This window comes from Echiichthys vipera, assembly GCF_963691815.1.
Source record: "Echiichthys vipera genome assembly, chromosome: 1".
In the NCBI taxonomy this organism is placed as follows: domain Eukaryota; kingdom Metazoa; phylum Chordata; class Actinopteri; order Perciformes; family Trachinidae; genus Echiichthys; species Echiichthys vipera.
Genome location: NC_139826.1, coordinates 20,982,743 through 21,005,052, shown reverse-complemented (window position 1 = coordinate 21,005,052; position 22,310 = coordinate 20,982,743). Strand labels below are relative to the sequence as shown.

The 22,310-nt window shown below is 39.5% G+C and overlaps 1 protein-coding gene across 1 annotated transcript in view; it reads right to left on the bottom strand.

Moving 5' to 3' along the window:
* The window catches only part of kiaa1549lb (KIAA1549-like b), a gene marked incomplete at both ends in the record, with an annotated part of 58,703 nt that overhangs the window by 5,098 nt on the left and 31,295 nt on the right, over positions 1-22,310 (bottom strand). The window contains 13 exons of the mRNA XM_083916911.1: positions 488-620; positions 1,614-1,843; positions 3,508-3,632; positions 4,580-4,710; positions 8,094-8,284; positions 9,719-9,754; positions 10,342-10,505; positions 11,028-11,199; positions 11,670-11,821; positions 13,196-13,255; positions 16,834-17,002; positions 17,802-17,935; positions 18,194-18,413. Coding sequence (XP_083773037.1) covers positions 488-620; positions 1,614-1,843; positions 3,508-3,632; positions 4,580-4,710; positions 8,094-8,284; positions 9,719-9,754; positions 10,342-10,505; positions 11,028-11,199; positions 11,670-11,821; positions 13,196-13,255; positions 16,834-17,002; positions 17,802-17,935; positions 18,194-18,413 — 1,917 coding nt within the window. The remainder of the gene's footprint in view (positions 1-487; positions 621-1,613; positions 1,844-3,507; positions 3,633-4,579; positions 4,711-8,093; positions 8,285-9,718; positions 9,755-10,341; positions 10,506-11,027; positions 11,200-11,669; positions 11,822-13,195; positions 13,256-16,833; positions 17,003-17,801; positions 17,936-18,193; positions 18,414-22,310) is intronic.

The following is a 22,310-nucleotide window of genomic DNA, read 5'->3' as shown; positions in this document are numbered from 1 at the left end:
TTTTTATTTTTGCATTCCATCTTACTAGTGCCACTTTTTTTAAATAATCATCTGACTTTGGCCATAAGCATATAAATGAACGAATGAATGAATTTGTATTTGTATTTGAAAAGTATATCCCTAGCACATAATTAATAACCAATAATAAGTTAAATGTCTAACCGATATTACCTACCGGTAATATTATTTCAAATATAATCACTGTGTTGGAGTAGGGGCTATGTTTTCAAAATAGTTCACATAAAAGTTAAATTTCATCTTTTTGCGAGGGTCAGTTGAGAGTTAGAGATGCACTGATCCTTTAACTTTAAGTCCAGATATCAATTTTAACATTTACTGCACTGTTGTTTATTATTAAAATAGTAATAATAAATAATAAAGGAGCTGAAATTAATAGTTTGGCCCTATTGTCACTGATACCTGTTCCAGCTATTTGAGTCAGATTGGATCAGTTCATCCTTAGTCATAGTGATGGCATGTGACTCACATCATAGCCGCTGTTGCGGATACCTCTCCTTGGTCTCTCCCTCATAACAAGAAGGTCCATCTCTGTTCCTCCAGGACTAGGACTGCTCAGACTCTGTCTGCTGCGATAAGCCGTCTGCCCCACCTGAGAGTGCCTGTCAATTAGAGTAAAGGGAGGACTCAGCAAATCAGGGTTATAGTTATTATTAATAGAAATCCTATCAATTCAGCTTTCTTTCTTTTCAGCCAAGGTTTCAGAATGCCAGTGAAGGGTGGGTGGGAAATGGAGGGGTGGATAATACACTGAGGTAAAGTATCTGATTCCCTTTCAAAAAAGGTTTCATAAAATTGTGATGCAGACCAAATAGATACAGTATGTAATGATATCTCATATGGACATCAAGTTAAAGAGCTGAATCAACATAAGGTTGTGCCACATGTCAGATATGAGGATATCCCTGAGGTGTTGCACACCAAAACATTACTGATAAAGTATTTAGTAAAACAGCTAAGCATGTTGTTGGTGTAAGTGGTCAGCCACACACTAATTTTAAATAGCTTCTAAAATCCTTATTTGACTTATGGGACATATATATATAATTTGTCCTTTATTGTCCTTGTTTCATGTTTGTCTATATTCATAATTTAATCGTAAAATAATAAATAAATAATTGCCATTCAACTCTCTGCTCTGAATGCAGCTAGTGTGGCTTCATGTTCTTCAATCCCATGTGGATATGCTGATGTGAGTCTGTAATAACCACAGACTCTGTCCATCTTTATATGCATCTGTAAAGAAGAAGCAAGAGAGAACCCGCAGAGTGGACCATCCGACACCCCGCCGATCCTCTCATCTCCATTATGGAAGTTCAGGACTTGGATCAAATTAATCAGACAGGCCTGATGTGTCCCTTCCTGACTAAGACAGGATAGTGACAACATTAGAGGAGACAGTTTTCCTTATCTATAATCTGATTAGGCAGGGGTCAGCATGCATCGGTAGCTGGCCATGGTTAGAAACCCAATCTACCAGTATGAACTGCCATGTCACCTACAGCACTTCACGACTGCTCTGATTGTGTCCTCACACCCTTGTGTTTACACCCAGCCAAACCCAGGTTCCACTTGCTTTTTCACTCTCCCCTCACCTCCTGTGAGACTTGACATAAGTGGAACCTCGCTCATCATCTGGCTCCAGTGGTCTGCCATGCTCACCGGCTGCCCTCTCATGGCCGTGCTGGTGTCTCTGCACCACGGCTCGACTGCTACTGCTGCCGTCTGCGGATGGGAAGTCATAATAGCCTTTCCTTTTAGCCTTGAGTCTCAGCTTATTCCTGTAGTGCTCAATGTCTGACTTCTGCTTTAGAGCCAAGTTCACCTGCGGAGAGGATAGAGAAACAAACACAAGGTTCTTTTTGCTGCATATGGTATGATTCTGTTTTGGCTTGAAGGCATGTGTTCGATGAAAAATCAGAGGGTTCATGATAATAAGAAGCTCTAAAGGTAAGACTGAAATAATTAGAGTTGGAGAGATTTTGAACATATCTATTAATTTTCATGTTTATTATATTGTTAAAATATGACAGGTGAAATTAGAAATTAATGAAAAAAATGTTTCTTGTTGTACCTTGAGCTACTGATAACAGTCAATTCACTTTAAATGTTGTTTTATACGATTTTCTGGGAAGAACACTTTGATATAAATATATAAAATATATTCTGCAAAACAAACAGAACAGAAAAAATCCTTTATGCCCGCTGCAATCAGTCGGGTCATCGACCATATTAAATTGTGATTTGTTTTTATCTTATTGTTGTATTGTGTTGTTGTTTTTATCGTGTTTTATGTTTGATACTTGTTGTTTGCTGTGCCTCTTTTACTGCTGGCTGTACACCAAATTGCCCCTCTGGGATAATAATGATACCTTAAACCTTGAACCAATATAGATATGTATATCCAAGTGTTATATATATATATATATATAAGTATGGAGAGAGAAACTGCAAGAATATGCTTAGGATTACAGTACCATAAGACAATGCCCATTTCAAGCTTAAAACACAATATTTTAAATTGTGGTCACTGGAGGTCAGAGCTTCAGCAGATTAAATCATACAATGTCACAAATCATTGAAACCAATTTAAAAGGCTCTCTGACCCTCTGTACATTTTCTTGCACATAAATTCTACCTTATGCTGCATAATTAGCCTTGTTAACATGCATATGAACACTTTTGAAAATAGATTTTTTTTTAATACATAAAAAACAAGTCTGTCCACATGACTTTTTTTGTTTGTTTTATTCATACATCGTTGATACCTATTTATTTACCATCTTTCTGATACTCAGCCCAAGGTGCTGTTTCTAGCACATGCTTATTACACAAAACAACAATGGGCTTGCACAAACTGTGGAGATGATGTATTGTTTCCCTCAACGTTCGAAATTGCATGTTCACATGCATATACAGTAACCAGTTTTTGAAAAGTCTGCACCTAAAAAAGAGTTTTCAAAAGTCTACATGACTGTAAACTATGTTTGCGTGTGGATAAAAGGCGAAAATGTAGATGGATATAAAATACGTGTGTAGACAGGACCTAAAGCCCCATAGAGTTAATACGTATTAATATTTTAACTATTGAAATGTCAGCTAATATGCTAGGACTGTGCAGTTGTGGTTTAATAAATCGATATAGTTCTGGGAACATACTGTAGGCAATCAGCTCCACATCTGTCATAACATTTTGATTCAAATGTTAGTTAACCGTCATTGGTGTGCACAGACATGTGAACTTTTTCCAGCTGAATGCTGTCCACTTTAAATCAGTGAAAAAAAACAAAAACCCACAAATAAAAAGAATTGCATTATAAAATTAAATAACCAAGACTTCTCTAACTTTGATCTCGTCTTTATGGCTCATAAAAAGAAGCTGGGAGCGAAAACAGGTTTTCAGAGCCTTCAATGCATTTGTGCCACCTTGTTCAACTCGTTCTAGTCAGTCCGTGTATGTCTCTAAATGGATGTGTGCATGCACATCACCTCTCCATTGACGATGGCTGAGTCCTGGCTGCGGTCAGAAGATGCAGGGTGCGTGTAGTGGGGCTGAGACGCCATGGGCTTTATGGAAATGAGCTGCAGGGAGCCAGAGGAGGTGTCATATGGATCTGAAGAACAGAGAGGGAGTTCAATCACAAAGAGACTACAAATACCTCTAATCACTACATTGTCAGTCAAAAGGGGAACAAACTGTCACACTCCCTCTTTGTCTCTCTGTCTGCACCCCCCTCCCTCAATCATCCCCTTGTCTCTCTGTGGCTGACACTGTGAGATTATGTCAAACACCCGTCGTCCGTGTCAGCAAATGAAGTGGTGGACGGAGACGATAGATCGCAAAGATAGCGTTGGCTTCAAAAGGTTGTGGCAGTGCATCTCTGTGATGGATGAAAGGAACTGACTTTGCACTTTCTCTCCTTATCCAACATCAGATAAACTGGATTAAATTCTAGTTTCCCCTTAACTCAGATGATGAATTATTCAAATCCAGCCATTAAGAAAATTATAATCTAGCGAGCTCGATCCAATCTACAAACTGGAAATATGAATTTGATTAATACGACTCACGACCACCACATGTGGAACATTTAGCAGATGTGGACAAGAATAGAACAGCGAATAGTTCAACGTCTGAATGGCTTTTACTTTAAACTGCTCTACATCTTAGAAGAGCAGGAGATGTGTGACTTCATGCAATCTTTCTGCATTTTTGCATTAGTGAAAGTGTGTATGTGTTTCTGCCAGTGTGTCATCACGGCATCCACTAGTCTGACATACTGTATCATGTCAGCAGAGTGTCTGTCTCATGCATATTCATCAGGTCCATCTCTGCTTACTGCTGAGTAGCTACCTTTCTAGCTGTAAAAAAAAAAAAAAGAGCTGCAGTGGCAGTGGATTTCTCTAAGAGTACCTGTGTGCATGAGAAACAGACTGGGAAAGTGTTTCACGCAGGAAATGGGAAAATATTTTTTGCCATTTGTGACACACCTGACCTTGTCTGCATGCAAAGGAGCTGTAGAATAAATTATTTGTATTTGCATCACTGTGTGACTCTCACCGTCCCTCTTGCGCGTCTCTTCCTTTGTCAGTTTCTGCTGTGCTGTGACTTTCAGCATCGTCAAGCCCCTGCTGGAATTCAGCTTCTCTGATTCGTTGCTGATGACGGAACCGTCCTCACTCGGCAACTTGCTGCAAGTAACCATAGCAACAGGAAAAGGCGGTGAGCTCTCCGGAAGCTGGGCTTACAGCCAGGTTATGTCATCTCTCTTCCTTAAACAACCTCACCTTACCCTCTCGCTCCCTGTATGTGTGTGTTTTGTATATTTACCCTAATTCTGTAGTCTTAGGTTTGTGTCATGTATGTTTCAAAACCAGTGTGTGCGTTCATTTCCAATGTGAAGCAATTAATTAGACAAACAATTGCTTTATCCAATTCTTGTTTCACTAGCTTCAAACGCTGTGCTGTAGTTGGAATTAGAGCTGATCAAGCGGCAGCTCAGAGGACCACGAGGCTGACAGTGACATCAAAGCACCATGGTCTATCCCCACATTGTCTGGTAAAAATGATAACAGCAAAGAGAGACAGAGAAACAGCGGCTGCCCTCGCTGTTCTCGTTGAGGCAGTGCTGCAGAGAGCTAGCTCTGTGCTCCAGTCAAAGACCTGTAATGTGTAATAATTAATTGAGATGTACAGAATACGCTTACATTGGCATTTGGAGAGGATTGTATGTTTGATCCAGTGTTCGTGTTCCGAGGCGAATCAATGTGTGACCTTGGTACAAATTAAGGGATTTCACAGAGGAAGAAGCAAATTAGATGTGATTGTGTACGGCATGCCTGCAAGCATTTTTTTTTTTTTATGTGTTTGTATCCAATAGTCATACCAACATCCTGGCTATGAATTAATTAATGCATAAGGTATCCTATTTAAATCTTTTGGAAGTTAAATAATAACTAATTACATCACTGCATCATCCCACATGTTTCTCTTTGTCTGGCAGAACTCAACAGGCATTTTTGGACAGATGGCATGTCAAACTGGCTGTACAACAGGTGAATGACACATAATTAAATGATAAACTCATCTGTCTAAAATCATACTGTACTTGCAGGAAAGCTGTTTTTTCTACTACAGCTATAGCATATGTTCTGGATTTAATCATCTCATTATGAAAACTGAGCTTTTAAGATGTAGTCTACCTTTGTGTGGCTAGTTAAATCAACCAGGCTCAAGCTAATTCATTAAATATATATTCTACATTCTACAATTCTCTACAACATAGGGCTTGTTGAAAACCGAATAGGAACCTATAAAACCAACAGTTTGATAAATAACAAATGAAAAACTTTTGCTGCCCAAGGAGTCTCCGAAATCATTACTGCAGGACCTCCAGTCTAAAGATTCCCTATTCTGTCATATACATTTGATTTGATCTCATTATCCTGCGCAGCTTTGAAAAAGGACGCCCTTTTGCGTTCCTTGATTAAATAATTTAGCATGATTTAACACGGCAATTAATTTCCAAAACAGCGCTACTGACTGTCAGCTTAGGAAAATTTTCAATTTCACCTGCCCACACAGAGAACTCTGTTAATGACCACCCATCACTCAGCAGCAGAGTAGAGTGAGGACAGACTAAAGGGCTAGGGGGATCTCAGTGTTTTATTGTCTGTCTCTTTCAATGCCCCCCAGGAGCTTTCTGGCAGAGTAGTGGTGCAATTGTTGAGATTACGCACATATACTGTAAGCACATGTACCCTCTGGGAGGATGCTCGCCTTCCGGCTCAGCTGCAGGAGAAATCTTAAAATATTTCTGAATAAATTGAGATGATTTAGCTGATCATCCTCTGTTTGAGGAAGGAGCATGCTTCCTTTTAACATGCTCACAGCATAGCTGAGACAGGTAAGCTGAGTTTGAGATACCCTAATTGCTGCTACAGATGATAAATTATTTTGTTTTAGATAAAGCTTTTCCTCATGTTAAATATAAGGATTTTTCTAATTTTTCACTCATGAATCAATTAGAATATAAAGCACTGCAGAAAATAACGTAATGAGAGATAGAATGATGATACCATGTCAGAGAACTATTATTGGAAGGATTTACATTCAGATTTCCACAGCATTCTGGTTAGATGCTTTGTGCAGCTCTTCATCATTGCACATGTTAACAAGACATGCTAGCTAATGTCCATTTTCGAGCAGAATACAAATATGACAGCTAATAGATGATAGCTAATGCTACGTGAGCCAATTAAAGACATTAAAAAAAATTCTTGTGACAGTGTTGATGACAATGACAGTTGATAGTTTGGATGACAGTTTTACATACAGTTAGCGCAGCACGTAAGCTGAGCAGCTCTCCCACACATATGCCCCAAAACAGTTTTATCCTAATTATGTTGGAACTGTAGTTTTATTGTTGTATATATTTTTTCGTATGCAAATAGTCAGGAGAATTCAAATTTAATGTTGACCCTTGAAAAGGATACACTTCAGTATGCTTCCTTTAAACTCCTTAAATTGCACTTCTTCAAAGTGAAGTATGCAATTAAAACACAAGTTCTGATAAACTCAAATTATGTTTTAAACACACTTGTGGGTGTTTCTCAGGCTATTTCATAACTATTGTTATGCTCATTAGCACAAGTACATACAGACACAGAATTATGTAGACAAAAGAGATTCGGTACAAGGTGAAGTTGGTGCATTTTATGAGTACAGCCATATGAATGCAGCATGTATCTGTTCCATCTGCAGTCTCTAACTGGAGTGATATTACACGCTGCAAAGCCACAATTATGCACGGCTGGATCAGCAGAATCAGAAATTTTGGGTAACCAACATCAGTAGTGGTAATATAAGCCAATTCAGAGGACAAACAGGATGGACATCTGCATCATTAAAGAGGTACTGCACACTTAAACATGTTTTTTAAGCTTTAAACTAAATTATACTGTAATAAAACACATCAGTGCTGAATTAATTGAAAAAAATCAGCATTTCATGGGTTGAAAATGGCTCAACAAGCCCCAAACTGTTTTCAATCAGCCCTAGCTTTGTATTTTCAATGATGATGTCAAGTCAACCGGTTGGGATGTTAAGACCCTTTTTTTGCATGAACCTCACAGTCAGTGCGTGAGAGATGGTGACCCTGCTATTGCACATATCTATTTAAATGGCATCCTCGTCTTTTAATGTTATTTGTGTCTATGATAGCTTTGTAAATAGACTTTAAATGAATCTGAAATTATTATTATTATTATTATTATTGTTATTATTATCATATTACATTGTATTCATGCATAAATTACATCCTCTGTTATCAATAAGGTATTGTTTTATCCAGTTATTCGGAGTAAAACTTTATTCTGAGTCATCTAGATGTCATGATTTTATTTAAAAAATAATAACAATATTGCATTTGTATTGTGTCCCTTAAATATGCAAATTGTCTAAAAGTTGGGTTTGCTTAAGTCCAAAATTTTTTAATCTTTTGTTCACAATTTTCAAAGTTTTGGTGATACAGATGACAGCATAGGGAGGTGAATATATGTAGATATGATGATACCTCTTGTGTTTGTCAGAGGTGAGGCTTTTCTTGTTCGCAGTTCCGTCTTGCTGCAGGCCTTTTTCTAGTGAAAGTGGCGTGTCCCGAATTTGTAGCGACATCACAAGGGTATCCTGACTGGCAGGCAGTGTCTCCTCATCTCCTCCCTGTTGGCCCAGGTGCTGCTTGGCATAGTCAAAACCTTGGACTGGCTGATGAACAAGTGTCAAGTAAAAATGGAGAAAGACAAAAGAGACGACTTCAGATAGATACTAGTGAGACTGATTTTTTCTATTTACGCACCTGTAGTAAAATAAAGTAATCTTTGATAGGAGAAACAAAGAGATACACATTCGCCAACCAGAAGTGTCATGTAGACAGGCATCTAAAAATAGCTCAAAAAGTAAATCTTTTTTCGAGATGTCCAGAGGACTTAAGGGACAGAACTGTGCTGAAATAGATAAGCTGATTCAACTGAGGCCCTTTCACATCTTCTTCCAAATTCCTGTCAAATAAATGGTTCACAGCAGGCGGTGCGTGATGAGATCCCAAGACTTTCACAGGAAAATAGTAGTGAAGTAAAACATTAGAGGATAAGAGGGAGGAGGAAGAGGAGTCATGGAGTGTTAAACCTAACACTGAATGTCAACATGTTTTTAGTGAAGGTGAGCGCCAAAAGAGTTGAAACCCACACGCTAACACACATACACTGAAATATTTAGGACTACTCTCATTGCAGTGTCATAAATCGTCAGACACATAATTGCCTCAAAGCAGGTAAGTCGAACTGCAAAAAATCCAACGTGAACATCCTATAGCGCGCACACACAGAAAGTAAGGATTTTCTTTGGATTCAGTTTTCTCACTAATAAAGCTGTTCCTGTAGCTGGTAGAAACTGGTGTGTAATGAAAGTGTTTGGCCTACAGACAGAAAAGTAGTACAGAAGAGGCAGAATAGTCTCATTTCAATGTGTAGGATTCCCTCTATCTTTGAGCAGTTTAAGAATATTTCCTTGTTTTTAACATAGAAGATATTCTTTGCCTAGAATGTGATGTTTTGTCAGAAGCAACCCAGTCGTATTTCATTTTCCGACTGACTGTGGTTTTTACATGATGAAACTTTGCAGGACTTTGGATGTTGTGTTGTCATAACGGTTATGAAAGCAGCCCTGAAATGCAGTTTAATATGAAGATTGATAAGACTGGAGAAACCACTGGGCAGAAAAAACAACAGACATAGAGCCAAGCGGAGAGATAACTTTGATTATGACTTTGTGATGACACGCTTGATGCAACGACAGTGAGAACAGTTTTCAATCTTCTCCACACAAAACAGGCACAGTACGACCATCTCCATAACAATGATATCCATAATAACTATTCTCTTCTCTTCTTTTGCTATCTGGAGAATGCTATAGGAAGAATAGGCATTACCAGCTTTTCATGCCTGAAAATCTCCCTGTGAAAGGTTTCCTACTCCAAAATACAATTGTATCCTTAGAGTTTAGCAGCACAGCAGGATTTATTGCTAAAATATCATAGTTGATGTGTGCCCAGAATCCTGTTCAAATCCCACACTTGGCACAGTTAAGACTGAAGATGAAAACAAAGATTGGTAATGAGAAGATAAACAGACAGTGAGATACCTGGTGATAATAGCCCACATCTCTCCGATACGCCATCTGAAAACAAGAAACAATGTTTTAAACACTGTGTGTGTGTGTGTGTGTGTGTGTGTGTGTGTGTGTGTGTGTGTGTGTGTGTGTGTGTGTGTGTGTGTGTGTGTGTGTGTGTGTGTGTGTGTGTGTGTGTGTGTGTGTGTGTGTGTGTGTGTGTGTGTGTGTGTGTGTGATGTTCAAGTTTTAAGATTGACAAGGATTGTACCAGTGCATTAACACAGGTCATAGATGGCCTTGTGCAGATAATACAGAATACAACACAAAATAAGTCACCAATGCATTCAGTCTGCACACTGTAGCTATAAGATCACAAACACCGACTCTAGGGCTGATAACTAATGATCAGTTTCATTGATTAATCTGCTGATTCGTTTCTCAATCAATCATTTTGTTTATAAAATAGAAAAATGCTCCTAACTTCCAAGAGCTCAAACCATGTCTTAATATATTGCAGTCCAAAATGCAAACACATTCTGTTAATAGCTTTAATTATCACAACTTCAAAGCTTAAAAAATGAGTAAAACAATACAATTATTTCAGCTACAGCTTACTTTGACACAGACGTATAGATAGAGAGAAAGATAGATACCTTCGCTCTGGGATTGAGGTTGCCGATGGCATCAGCTTTAAAGTCATTTTTATTCTTCCTGCACAGCACAGCTGTGATGATGATGATAATGAGTGTTACCACTGCGATCGGGGCCAACACTGCAGCAATTATCCAAAGGTTATTAGGAGGTTTCTTGACCACAGCTGAAAAAAACATAACAATTTTTAACCATCATCACTAAGTGATTCTAAACACTACATTATAACAGTTAGTCCATTGGTAGTGAAATACACAACACACTTTTACTGCTAAAACATGCAGAAGCATCCGTCACACCCACGCTTAAGTGTCACTGCGGGCAGCTCAACCTGATATACAGTGTGCCTGATTCAGCTATTGCAAGCAACAATCTATAAGAGAATGCAGCATGCCCTCTCTCTTTCTCTCCCACTCTCCTGACCGGCTCTGTCTCTCCCTGTATCCCCTTTCTCTTAGCAGTGAGCAGCACTGCAGCCCAAACAAACGTGGTCCTGCTGGGAGCATTTCAGAGAGATTAGAGAGCAAAGAGCTTTCTCAACCTTTTCTTCCACTCCCCTCACCCCAGCACCAGCGCTTCTTTCTAAACTCAGCATGAGTCATGTGTTTTTTTTGGTTTGCATGTCTGTCTTATCATTATTTCTGTCAATTTGTCTACTTGTCAAACGCTAGATGGATGCTGTGCTTACGTTCTGCTTGCAGCTGGACAAAGTAGCCCAGCGTGAGTGCCATGGTCTGAGAATCCACTGTGTTCAGGACCTTGGCAGCTGATGTGCCTGATAAAGGAATGCCATTGTGCTGGACGTAGTAGGTCATCTCTGCTGGATTCTTCAACACTGGCACCCTACGGATACTCACCATCTGATTGGAAAATAAGTCAATATCAGCTGTTATTGAAGGGCTGTTGTCATTGTTAAGATGCAGCTTACGTTTCAGAAAAGAAAAGAAAAACCTTGCATTAGTTTGGATGGATAGAAGAGAGCACTTGTTTAGTAAAACATTCAACTTCTGGCTCATCTTAATGAGCAATTAGCAAATGATGATCTGAAAAGCTCCCTAATTATCAAGGGCTGACCACAAATAATCATCCAAGTGTGTGCATCAAAGTGTACATCTCATGAAATATTCATACTGTAAGAAACAAGCCAACAAACTATTGGATTAATGTGTTTATTAGACTTCTGACTAACAAGCTAGGGGGTTCAGGAAAAACATCAGAATTTGAATGATGTACAGTCCTCGCTCATTAACCCCGAGCATCTCAGATTGTTTGTTTTTCCAGAGTAAATCAGACTTGGCGTTTCCCATGGTCAGTCGTGCCAGTTTCTTACCTGGACAGTGTAGCTGCCTACAGCAGTGGCTCGTTTGAAACGAGTGCCCTGCTGCCCTGCCAACACAAACAGCTCTGCCAGCCGTTGCTCCATTAGACTGGCAAAGCTTTGGTACTGTCCCTCCAGACTGGCGTTATCCACATCCTGGATCACTGCAAATGTAGACGACAGAAAGAGGATGGCCAGATGGTTGGTAAGAGAAAATAAATTGTTGGGGAGGAAAGAGAATCGCACAAGGAAAGAGGAGATGGTGGCTAAATTAGAAATTTGCGTGTGAGACAAAAACACACTTAAGTGTCCTCACAATTTTCATATTCCAGTGCTGTATGTGTTCCCCATTTACTGTAAAAGAACAATGACACTGTCTACAATAACTACGCCATCCAACCCAGTAGCAGTAGCACGGCAACGGGCTATTAGGGCATTATGGGAAGCTCATGTTGCTCTGTGACTGATGGATAGGTAAAGTGTAAGTCCGGCGAAAATGGATGCCATGGCCTTTTTGGCATGAAAATAAGCCATCGAGGCAATTTTTTAATTGATCAACCATGTATAGAGAATGCCTGGAGATCCATTAACAGCCCTGAAAGGCTAGTAGCTCAGGGCAGTGAAGTGAACACATCAGAAATGGCATTTTTAACCACTAATATTGCTCAAAATACCACCAAACCTCCGCAGTGGCATGATTAGGGTCTCTACACATAAAAAGAAGCACCAACAACGTAGTTAGCGAACCCGGAGTATATTTAAAAATTTCCTCCTTGAACTGAACTGCAGTTCATTCGGTAATCTACTTGTCTGGACTACCTGTCAACATGGACCTACTTGTAAGCTTCTTTCCGGGCATACTTTATACATGGTTGATCAATGAACAAAACGTACTTGATGGCTTGTTCTATGTATTTTCATGCCAGAAAGATCATCAGGTCCATTTTCTCCCCGGACTTACACTTTAAGCTGGCAAGTTATTAGACATAACTTGAGGAGATAACAACAGATCTGGCCTGTATTTCCTGGAAGCTTGTTTTGGTGTCTTCCTCTACCCTAGTGGTCAAACCCAGCTTTATTCTGTTCCATTTTTATCAACAGTTGAAAAGCAATAATCCTAGATATACAGCTTGTTCAATGTGAGTAAATCCTATTATATACTGTAGGGGATGGCCTTGAATTGACTCTGCCTCTCATTGCAGTAAGTGCAGGGTTAATAGCCACACAGCCTGATCTGGAAGGCCCATCCATTATACAGGTTATCAGTGTGTTCCCTTGGACACTGACATGTGCTGGGTGCATAAAGAGAAAATACTACAACAAAAGTCAGGAGTCATGTGCAACTCACTGCTCCAGTGAAAAGAGATTATATTATTATATTATAAACCTCAGCAGATTTATAGATGTGTTTAAATTTTCATAGCACCCTCTACTCAAAGTTCACAATTGTTAATTTGAAAAGAAAGAAAATAAGTTCCCCCAGAAGTTGTTTATTAATATTTAGTTAAAAATATTTATTTTAACAATGATTTTCCTACCTGTAATAACCCAGAAGTCTCTGGTAGCAATGGAGGTGTTCAGATTGTGATACTCCAGTGCTGGAAGGAAATAAAAACATATTCATTTCCCCCATCAGAATCACTGTAAATCAATCATTCATAGTCATGATTTCAAATATTACTTCCTTGAATTATATTCTCTGGAGAAGTTTTCAGTATTCAAATGCAATTGTTTAATTTTTACCGTAGCAAATATCATATAAAAACAGATTGTAACAAACTGAAATTGAACAAATAAGCAGAAATAAGGAGCTGTTCTCAAAATACTGAAAAAAAGGTGGCCTGGGCTTCATGGCTCTCACAGACTGTTCATGGCCACATGCACATGGCCAGACCAGCTATAACATAAGAGGGAGAGTGACTTAATTCCCTTCAAAATACAAACTGAATAAAGTCAAATCCAAAGAATCACCTGGTACTGCCGTTTTGTTTACGCATGCCTTTTCGAAGTTAAAGATGTGTCAACAAAGAGCCGCAGCCTTTCCATCAGTTATATCTTAACTAAATAATAATTTTATTTTCCACTGCTACAACTGTTATCATTGCCAAATGTACAAAAACCTCTGAAACATCTTGTAGAGAAAGGGCAACAGTTTTGTATTTTTGAAAGCTCAGTTTATCCTCATTATCACTGCATGTCAGACAAATACAGAGACAGAGATGGCTTCCAGATGCCTGATCTCTTATAATCTCTGTGTTCTTTTACATCTATTTCCTGCCTGGTTGAGCTCTTGTGCTGGAGGCTGGTGCAGTGTTTGGAAGAATGCTGTATCACTGGCCTGTGAAAGCAGGCTCGGTACAGAGATGTACACTCAGCCATGACACGAGAAAGGAAAGAGGGGCGGAGGAGGGGGAGCGGGATGAGGGAGGGCTTTAGAATTGTAAATGGATAGGGCTATGGGGCCTTCAGCAAAATCTGTCCAACTTGGCCATAAGTTTGAATCATATGGAATATTAGTCGACGAGGAGGTTTCACATGAGCATCGGCTGTTGTGTGATGAGAACCTGGGGGATACATTTGTACAACAATCCATATCATAGGCAGAAGGCTATTTTTAAAAGAATATTTAATTTTTCCAAGCAGCTCCACTCATATTCCACCTGGAAAAATTGTTTTAGAGCAGAGGGGGGAGTAAAACAGCCGAGGACAGCCGTCCAGCCTACACAAGCGCCACTGGAACAAGGGAGTACTCAGTGTTACAAAACAGGCACTGCGGAGTGGTGTGAGATCCCTGGCCATTTCTGTCAGAGTAGAGCCCAGGGTGGTATGAGAATCCCCTACTGTTAATTATTTACTGCGATAATTGCATTCGAAGTGAGGAGGCAGCCGCTGCCAGCATATGCTCGCACCTCCTGCGAACAGTGTAATATCACTAATGGCGAGGGTACAAAACAAACAGAGCAAAATCACTGTCACACACGTTTTTCTTTTACTCTCCTGTCTTCCTGAATTTTTCTTTCTCTTTGTCAGTTTTAAAGTCTCTTAGGGTCCCTTCTTGGTATTGAGTTGTCTCCCTCGTTGCCTCCCTCTCTCATTCTGGTCCCTGAATTATCCCGCCACTGCCAGTGGGTTCACTTCACTTTCTAACGTTATTCAATCACAACACAAAGTGGGTTTTAATTTAACGCTCGCTAGTAAAAATCCTATTCATCTTGATTTAAAGAGTGTGTAAACCAAAACTGCCATCTATCCTCAGTGGCACTGATGCCGTATCCCAATGCAGGTACTGCATCCTTCAAAGACCACAGTATGACTATAGCCCTCAGTATCCCATAATCCATTGCAGGCTGGTCAGCTGTGTACTGAAGCAATGAGGCAGACCACATCAGCTTGTGATGTGGGGAAATACTACATGGCTGTGTCATATTTAACAGATCTTTGGTCAACTGTAAATACATCACATCTTGAAAAAGTCACTACAGGAGGTAAATACAGAGTCCAGGGAAAAAAACACAACAGTTTCTTTCTGTAAAGTAGCCTGGACATCCATTAATCTCTAGGTCACTGGGTGTTAGAGTGCACTAACACACCATTCATGTTGGTCTCTGTGTGGCTAGATGTCTAATTGAGGAAAGAGGCCCAGTTTCAGCCTTGCTTTTATCTCCTGCAAAAGGACACACCAGCCCCTGAATTGGGAAGCTCTGCTAGACGGCAATACAAGGAAGCCCCCAGCTTAAAGCCTGGCTCTGCTGTGATCTGGAGCATGATCTCGCATAGCCTAAGCTCTGTCCTGCCAAACTGACCAAAGTCTGTAGAAATTCCAAGCACTGCAGCTTGTTAGAAACATTCAAATTAAGCTAGCAAGATTAATTTCTTCTTGAACAAAAACCTAACCATAGGTGCTATTTTCAGGGGTCGGCCAATCGAGTGGCTGCCACTAGATTTCCAAAGATTACTTGAACCAATGTGTCTTTATATAAATTTTCACCAAACCTCCTTGAGCTTGACAAGACCCTGAGACCCTACGTATAACCTGTGAGTACACAAGAGGTGTAGTGTGAGCAGTATGATAGCAGAGCAGCAGTTCAGTACACCGTCATTGTCTAAACAGGATTCGTTCAGGCACAGTACTGAGTGTAGGTCACCTGCGTTTTGGCAGCGCTCAGAACCCAATAAATAATCACTGTAGTTAAACGGAAGAAAATAGACTTGGAGCTCAAACATACGCTTTGGGCTACAGTATACACACACAAGTGAAACTGTGTGAGTAAAATGACCTTACAGTAAATCCCTATATCAGCTGCAGGTGCCCATTTCTGTTACTGTATACAAGGTCAAGCAAAACAGTGAATCTGTCCTTCAGGGATCAATAAAATACCATAAAAGCGATGTGTCATTTATATCTCCCAAGTCTGCATCTGACATATCTCTCTATATTAAGAAGTTTATATATCACACTGGGAAGAGGCTACACATTGGGACTCTACCAAGATTGCCGTTTAGACATCCTGTCACTTGTCATGTGCTTTTCCCTGAGCACACCTTGAACAAAGACAGAGCGCTTGGCTGGGTATGTCCTTAAAGGACGCTGAGATGGGCTTAATTGTGTCTTTATATCAACTATCTTCAAGTGACTCAATCATTAAAAACCAACTGTGATCGTAAAAGCAGAAGAACATTCCCAAACATCCAATTACTGAGAAATTCGCCATCATCCAGGCTTACAGTAGCAATTGAATTCCTAAGTTCTACCATTGCCCCGGTAGGCCTTCTGAGATAGCCCGGTCCATGTGAATGTAATACAATGCTCAGAAAACAACCACTTTCACCACATTAAATCAACTGCCGTTTCCAAGGTTGGACAAGGTTTGATTTATTTCCACAAATAATAATCAGTCAGTATATCAGTGCCTTTGTCCAGAGGTCTAAAACCAAAGATATGAAAACAACATACTTTATGAGACACAGCCTAAAATCTAGAACCTTTTGTAGGCTTCAAAAATTATATTTAAAAAAAAGGAAAAGCACAGCACTTTTTTTCTTTGTTGAATCTAATTTGTATTTGGTGGACAAATTCCCAAGGAAACAGAAAAACTACTTGTGTCTCTTCGTGTTAGGCTGTTGGATTACTCCTGACGAACAGATGCATTATTTTTAAATGCAAATTGTAACTTACGCTCAGCAATCATAAGTGGTGGATAGAAGAGGAAGTAGCCCACCAGCTCAGCTGACAGCTGACCGAGGAGGTTAGAGGCAGTGGTGCCATTAAGGAAGACGGTCCCATTCTTCACAGTGTAGACCAATGACACAGCAGGAGAGCCTGCTGCCTGGGAGACACGCAGCATCTAGGAGAGGAAAAAAACAGGAAGAATACAGGCTCAGAGTCAGAAGAGGACACAGAAAAACACATAAAATGCTTGAAATTACATTATTGTGATGTGCAAATCTAAAAGATTAGTACCAATCTTGTAAAACAAAATGACAGTAGGAATGACAGACATTAAAAGGCAGTTGTTGTCTTGGATCAACAAATATGAAAATCATCAAAAAGCACAACGGCTGGGAAAATTGGCAAGGCATGAAAGAGAGCAACAATATTAGAGTATTCATTTTTTCATCCACGCACAAGCGGCAAATTAGCTTTAATATAGGGTGCGCTTTAATGTGGCAACTCATTAAATTGAATACAAACATTGCCTCTCTAAACATAATTAATTTGAAACTCAGAAGCTCCTTATGTTTAAAAGACATAGCCTGAAGGGGATAATTTTGCACAAACTGCACACAGTTTGCATGTGTTTGTAGCTGTTAAATCACCTTAAGTTCAAACCAAAAGGTAATATTGATGTGTCACAGGGGACAAAACTGTTGAAGTTATATATTCTAATATAATGCAAACGATGTTTAGAAAACTCTAGTATGTATATATAGCTTAACTTCTGTTTGGGTTTCCGGATGGTTATATACAGTATGACATTGTCTAAAGTCAGACCTCAGATTATTTTGATCCATTAAAGTACAACGAACACCAGAACATTGGTGCATGTTTCAACACTGGCATTATGTTACAAATCCCAGCATTGCCACTGTAACAGTAGGCAAACACATACACAGTGCTGCACAATGATAACAACACCACAGTACCTGAACAGAGAGTCTGTTGTTGGTGTTAAGCACTTTGGCCTGTGCTTCAGTAAACACCTTCTCAAGCCTCTGCTCCATCATTTGAGAGAACCGACAGGACCGAGGATCATCGCCTGCTCCTACAAACTGCAGCACTGCAACATAAAAACACAATGAGCTCTCAAAAACTTTTAATGGAATCTTTTAAGAATTCTCCAGGTTGCGACAGCAATGTGTTTTTTCTAGACTTGGCAGTATGTATATTGGGAGTACTGAGAATATGAAATCAATTATTTTAAGTCTTATCTCAAACCTAGTTTCCACTGAAATATCTCCTGTGCACAATCACAGCAAGAACAAATAACAGCAAGTCTCAATCTGATCTCTGACTTTTTTTAATCTTTTATCCTGACCTGTTTTCAGCTGGAAGCCAGTGGCTGGGATGGATCTCCATAATGCAACTGGGAGGGGTAGGGCTGTTACCATGGGGAGGTATTGTCGTAGGTCTGAAATCAGCTTATCGCGGCCATAGGAGTCCAAGCCTTCCAGCACTACAGAGGGAGAGTAAACCAGGTCCCCTCCGGTCACGTGATAAGCCACTGTCATGTTTGGAGAACCAAAAACTGTCTCCACCTGAGGGAAAGTACAGAATTATGGTAGAGTCTATAGTTTTATACCATTAGAGTAATATACCATTAATTGCACAATGCTAATACCTGAAAAAAAAAGAGAGCAGCTTAACACCCGTTTCCATCCCCCTATGGATAAAAGTTTCTAAACGGTTTCAACTCCGATCACATCCAGCATCACTACAGGGTATGGTACAATATTGGAACCCATTGAATAACAGTCTGACAACAATTTAGCCTCTGGAGGCAATAGACAATATTTCTGGGGTTCTGCCAAAATGTCCTCTTCTGTGCACCGGTCATTGTTTACAGTCCAATTTGATACTTTATGTAGATGTTTTAGGTCTAGACAACATGTCAGCTAATCTATATGAACAGATATCTACATATAAATCCAGACACGTTATTAATATATATTGACATAGAGTAAATGTTTTGAAAATTCAGCTGACACAACTATTTGAAGGTGGAATAACCAGGCAGGAAAGTCTAATCCTGTGAATTACACTACACTTGAAAATCAAATAAATAAATTAATAAATTACAGTGCTATTCTAATCAACCAAAGCTGATAGAGAGATATAAAGAACATAAGACTACAGTATAAGCCTTAATAAAACCGTTTAAAACATCCAAACAAGAAAAAAGCACACTAAGATTAAAATACATTTATGGTTACATCCTCCTGAGAAAAATGTGTGTGTGGAATAAAAAGGAACTTCATATTGAATGATGTTACCATAAAGCTGTTATTTGCAGCATTGCAGCTTACCCAGAAATACAACCACAGGTATTAAAGTGATAAACGACATAATGAAGTCTGTTGGTTGACACATTTTGTCTTGTGGTATCTACCGTACTGCCAACCATTTTCCAAATACCACAAGGTTTGAGAGTCATACTCTACCTTTTAGATCAACTTTAATAAAGTATGAAAATAACTAAGCAACTTGCAGACTTTTGCCGATCTGCAACAGGTGATTCATGACAGTAAACAGGGGGAAACTATTACCTTCATTACTTTACTTCCCTGGTCAAAGCCACTATTGTGTGGTAAAATGTGGTCAAAAGCACTGACTGACTAAAATAATTCATGAATAGAACCTTTTCAAAGAAGACATTATAACATGTCACAGTACCAAATACTCAGGTGTAAATAATACAATGAATGACGGCGGGATTCCATTTAGCTTCAGTTTCAGTGCATTGTGCATGCTGGACCACAGTCAGGGCTTACTAGGACACTTGAATAAAACAGGGCCATCGTTAATGTTATTAGCAACACTTTTCTAGTGTGACGAGTCAAAGTGTCTATGGTGATATAAGACCTATCCGAAGGAAATTTAAAATTTATTTCATCATACCACACTGATGAAATGAATGAATAGAAACCATCCACTGCATAGAAGCTAGCAAGTCAATCCAAAATTCCACGCGTTCATTGGCAGAATGATTAACTGTAATGTGAAATATTTGTATAGTCGGTATGGTTTTTTAAGGCGGGATCAGAGATAGCGTGAATCAGCCATATTAGAAAATGAGCTGAAAGACAGGATATTGAACTGTATTGGATTGATGGAGCTATTAAAGAGTATATTCCAACCACTCGCTATTGAAAGCAACAGAAAAGAGAGTGATTATGGAATACAGATAGGAGGAGAGAGAACCAGGAGGAACTGCTGGGCAGAGAGAGAAGAGAGTAAAGATGAGCGAGACATGGAAGAGACTGTTAAATAGCGAGTTTGGCACAAAGAGGCTTATGTTCTTTCACTTCTAGCCCAAGAGGCCAGGTATCATCACGTTCTCATTCCCAGAGAAACACATGTGAAATGTGTGTGTTTTGTTACTGCGTGTAATGATACGTATAGAGACACGTGTTTGTCAGTGAGAGTTTGACTTTTTGTAACTCTACATGCACAGAAACGGGAAAGGGAATGATGACAGATGTAGCTAAACTCTGTCTTTGTGTGTGTGTGTGTGTGTGTGTGTGTGTGTGTGTGTGTGTGTGTGTGTGTGCGTGTGTGCGCGCGTGTGTGTAGGAGAGGTGAAACCATTTAGGCCTGTTATCTAAACTCATCTGAAAGCCTTTGCTGTAAAAAGTCCACTGGCCAAAACACCATGAGCCTATCCTCTCTGTAGCTGAGACTCACTGTTCTGCCTCTTCACAATTCATTGCCTTGTTGCGAGCACTATGAAAAGAGCCCTTTATTATCACTTCATCCTCTCAGGCTTCACCCATGTGAAGGTGTTATTAAGAGATTGCATTTCCAGCAAGCCAGAGACTGGTAACATAGCTACTCGTTCTATCTCAAAGAGTGTGAGAGACTGCCAACAGATTAACCCGACATATCTAGTCAGTATTCTCAAAGTTTCACGTCCCTGGATAGCCGTAAGTACAAGAAAGAAAAATAGTTTACTTTTATATTATGTTTAAAGGTTAAAAATTGTGTTAGCCTTAAATTCTTTTAATACATTACTCATCATCTTTTTAGAATCAGCACGGCACATTGCTCTCCTCCCGACCATTTGTAACCTATAATTAAAAACAGAGGCAATTTCCCTTGCCAACAGCTTGCTTCCCATTGGATGAGAGAGCGGTGGTACTAAGAGGAACCAAAGCAATGTCGAAATGGGTGGCAGGAGTGCACTGAAGCAGGACACTTTCCCTAGACTAGAGAGAGAGAGAGAGAGAGAGAGAGAGAGAGAGAGAGAGAGAGAGAGAGAGAGAGAGAGAGAGAGAGAGAGAGAGAGAGAGAGAGAGAGAGAGAGAGAGAGAGAGAGAGAGAGAGAGAGAGAGAGAACATGTGAGAGCATTGACCTTCACATGGGCAGGACAAATACACACAGGCCTTGCTCTCTACTATTTGATACTTCCACTTTGAGAAATATTATTATTATTTTGGGACAGAATCCCATTGCTATCTCTTTTCCCTGCAAATTTTGTTTTTGTCAACCTAACTTAATGCTATCCGTTGATTTAAATGTATGCACAGAAAGTATACTACTAACTAGCTAAAATCATTCCCATATGTCTTTGTCTCTCCGTAAAGATTCAAATATACACATTTCTACTTCTCAATGAATGCATTTTAGCATAGCTTCTCATAGCCAAAAGGTGCCCCTAATACAAAGTCAGACTAAGCGAAGGTATTAGAGGCTTATTCAAAAGAGAGAATGGTTTTGACACAGTGGGAACTATGATTGGTTCCACAAATGGCTAATCCGCAGACATGAAGATCATTGTGGGCACACTGGATCTGTTTGTGCTATTATTGCAGGGGAAATGCAGAGGTTGGTTTCCTCCTGAGTTTTTGTTAAACCATAATCTGGTGCTGGGGTAACATTGCCTCTTGGTGAAGTGTGACTTGATTCTGTAGACTCTCTGGTTGCAAACTAATACATCTGAGGGAATGGGAGCTACAGTTCTACAGCACTGTATAGCACAGTTATAATCTACATTTTGTTTTAGTGTTGGTACGGTTACTCAAATATGTGACATCACCCGCTGCCTTCAGGGACACAGTCAGTCAACCTAATTTCTATATTAGTCCTCATCTCTTTTCCCTTAGCCTACATGAGGGCCCTTGGTATAAATGTCTTATTCACTCACAATTAGAAACCATTCACTGGTCACCAGTGTTATAAGCAAACAACATTTTTGGCTTGTAAAAAAGTAGTAGTTGTAGTCAATCAACATAAACTGCTTCAAAGGGAAAAAAATAATCAGTGATCAAATATAATATATAGAATCTGAGATACAAGCTTTAAATATGTTCATCAAGTTCAGATAGCAGTACATTTAAGTACCTTTTGCTTCACTCCATGGCATGGACAACTTTTCTTACTGCACAATGAATTAAAAATCTCAGTGTCAAAGCACCAATTCGATGTATCTGGCAGA